The following is a 2,142-nucleotide window of genomic DNA, read 5'->3' on the forward strand; positions in this document are numbered from 1 at the left end:
GTGAAGGAGACCGAGGGGGGTGGAGAATACGTACCGCTCATCCCGCATTAACAGGACAAACCCTCAGACGGAGACACAGGGATGGAGGTGGGTGGGGGTGGGGGCGAGGCGGGAGGAGAGGCCGGTCCCGCCCGCCCGCGGTGGCTCGGAGGAGGCTGTAGCTGGCACAGGCTCTGCCTCTTTTTCCGCGAATGGCCGCCGCTGGGCTGTGGCGTAGCAGCTCCTCTCTCCGCCCGAGCCCGGCTGACTCGCCCTTGATTGACAGCGGCGGCGCGCGGCGCGGGCGGCGGCGAGGGCCGGGGGCGGGGCCAGGGCGGTGCGAGCCTGGCCGACTCCCCACCCCCCTCGGCCTCTCTCCGCCGGAGCCGCCGACTCTCCACCCCTTCCCCCAGCGGATTGGCCGCCGACCTGCCGGGGGCCGGGGCGCTGGGGCCGCCTCCTCTCCACCCCCTTTCTCGGGGTTATTCTTTCTGCAGCTTTTTTTCCTCCTTGAGCTCTTCTAGCGCTCTTTCTCTCGGCGTTCTAGCTCAGGCGCGCTGCCGGTAGGCTCTCCATACAGCCAAACTTGTTGTCTCAGGATATCCCGCCCCCTACTCATTTCCCAGCGCCCTCCCCTCAAAACCTGGCTCCAGCATCCCTCGGAATTGCCACTGAAGAAAAAAGTAGGGCTATCGCTCAAGAGACACCAGAGAGGCGGGTGAGGATGCGCACGGACCACCGACGGCGCGGTGCATCGGGTGAACTGCCTGCTGCCCCCGCATAGGGAGCATGCCTTTCCTGAGGCGCATCCGGACCCGGGCGCCCTTTTTCCCTGGCTTGGGCCCCATTGGCTGAGCCCCTGGTGACGCGCGCTGAGTGGTAGGAGTAAGGGGGCGGGGCACTGCCGCAAAGGCTGTCGGTCTTTGTGGTTTCCCGCGGCCGCGGAGGCCCCCCTCCTCCATGGCACCGCCTTTCCTCCCGCCCCCGACCGAGGCCGGGCTGCCAAGCGGAAAGCTGCCCGAGGGGGCGGTGGCAGCAGGGCGTGGCCGGGGCCGAGTGGGAGTTGAACTGAACTAGGAGGAGGGGGAATGGGTGTTGTTTGCCTGGGCCTATCCGCCGCGCGGGGCTGCCCAAACCACCTCTGCCACCGCCTCCTCGGCTCCAAGCCGCTCCCCGCGGGGCGAGCTCACACCCGGAGCGCTCGGCGATTGAGCGGGCGGCGGCATGGGGAGGCGGGGTTTGCTGTCCTCCGGGTTTGAATGAACCCGGCTTCTTGGAGAAGCGCCTTCGCTTTTCCTGTCTTTGCTTACCTCCCTCTCTGAGGCCCCCCGCTTCAAATCTGAGGCCTGCTTTCCCAAAGAGCAGGAGCTCTCATTTTATGTGTCTGGCTGGCTGCTAGAGCCGAGCGATGACCCGCCTTCTAAGGTTGCATCGCGTTTTGTCGAATAGCCAGCGTGGTTGGCGGACTTCTTATCTGCCTCCCAAGATTCTCGAGGTGAAGAAAAGCCCAGCTCCATTTGGGCCAGCATCAGTCCCTGTTCAGCATAAGCTTGTGGGCAGGTGGTGTTTACATCTAGCTGTACAAAGCATTTTATTGTCAAATGCACTTGAGCAGTCTCCTGACCCCAGCTTTCCTCCAAAGTCCATGATGCCATGGAATGTAATAGGCGCCTGGTGAAGTGTACCAAAGGTGGAAGTGAGTCGCTAATGTAAACACTGGCCTAGGGGACAAGGCGCCCTTATATACCCAGGCTCACAGCCACGCACTTACGTTTCACCTGGGCTCCACACACAGCCTTGAGCGTCTTTGTCTCCCGCCTGAGGCCTGACATGTTGAGAGGGCTAGGAGGTCCCAGGTGCGGCACTTGACTGGCATTTCTTTTGCTTGTTAAACTAATTGCAACATCCGCTGATGACAAAGCCAGCAGTGCAGCAAGACAAAGCAATTCGAAGGAAGAATTGCATGGTATTGTCTACCCCTTCTTAAAAAATGAGCCTAAGATCCTTTAAAAGCCTGCTTTTCCCCCACCGTGTACACTATAGAAAGCACAAAAGCGCTTCTTGCGTTCACAGATATACTGTCTATCCTCTGGTTTTGTTTTGTTTTTTCCAATTCACTATGATGAAGGAAGGAAGACATTTTGTAGTGTTAAGAATTGGTGC

The 2,142-nt window shown here is 60.3% G+C and overlaps 1 protein-coding gene across 2 annotated transcripts in view; it reads right to left on the reverse strand.

The window, feature by feature from the left end:
• Positions 1–254, reverse strand: part of SP4 (Sp4 transcription factor) — a 71,499-nt gene extending 71,245 nt beyond the window's left edge. Inside the window, exon 1 of one of the 2 annotated variants that reach the window (XM_019652024.1) lies at positions 35–254. In XM_019652024.1, the coding sequence (XP_019507569.1) occupies positions 35–41 (7 nt within the window). In that variant the 5' untranslated portion in view covers positions 42–254. The remainder of the gene's footprint in view (positions 1–34) is intronic. The other variant, XM_019652025.1, reaches the window with a different exon arrangement.
• Positions 255–2,142: the final 1,888 nt, after the last annotated feature.

The sequence above is a fragment of the Hipposideros armiger genome, unplaced genomic scaffold, assembly GCF_001890085.2.
Source record: "Hipposideros armiger isolate ML-2016 unplaced genomic scaffold, ASM189008v1 scaffold_171, whole genome shotgun sequence".
Lineage (NCBI taxonomy): Eukaryota > Metazoa > Chordata > Mammalia > Chiroptera > Hipposideridae > Hipposideros > Hipposideros armiger.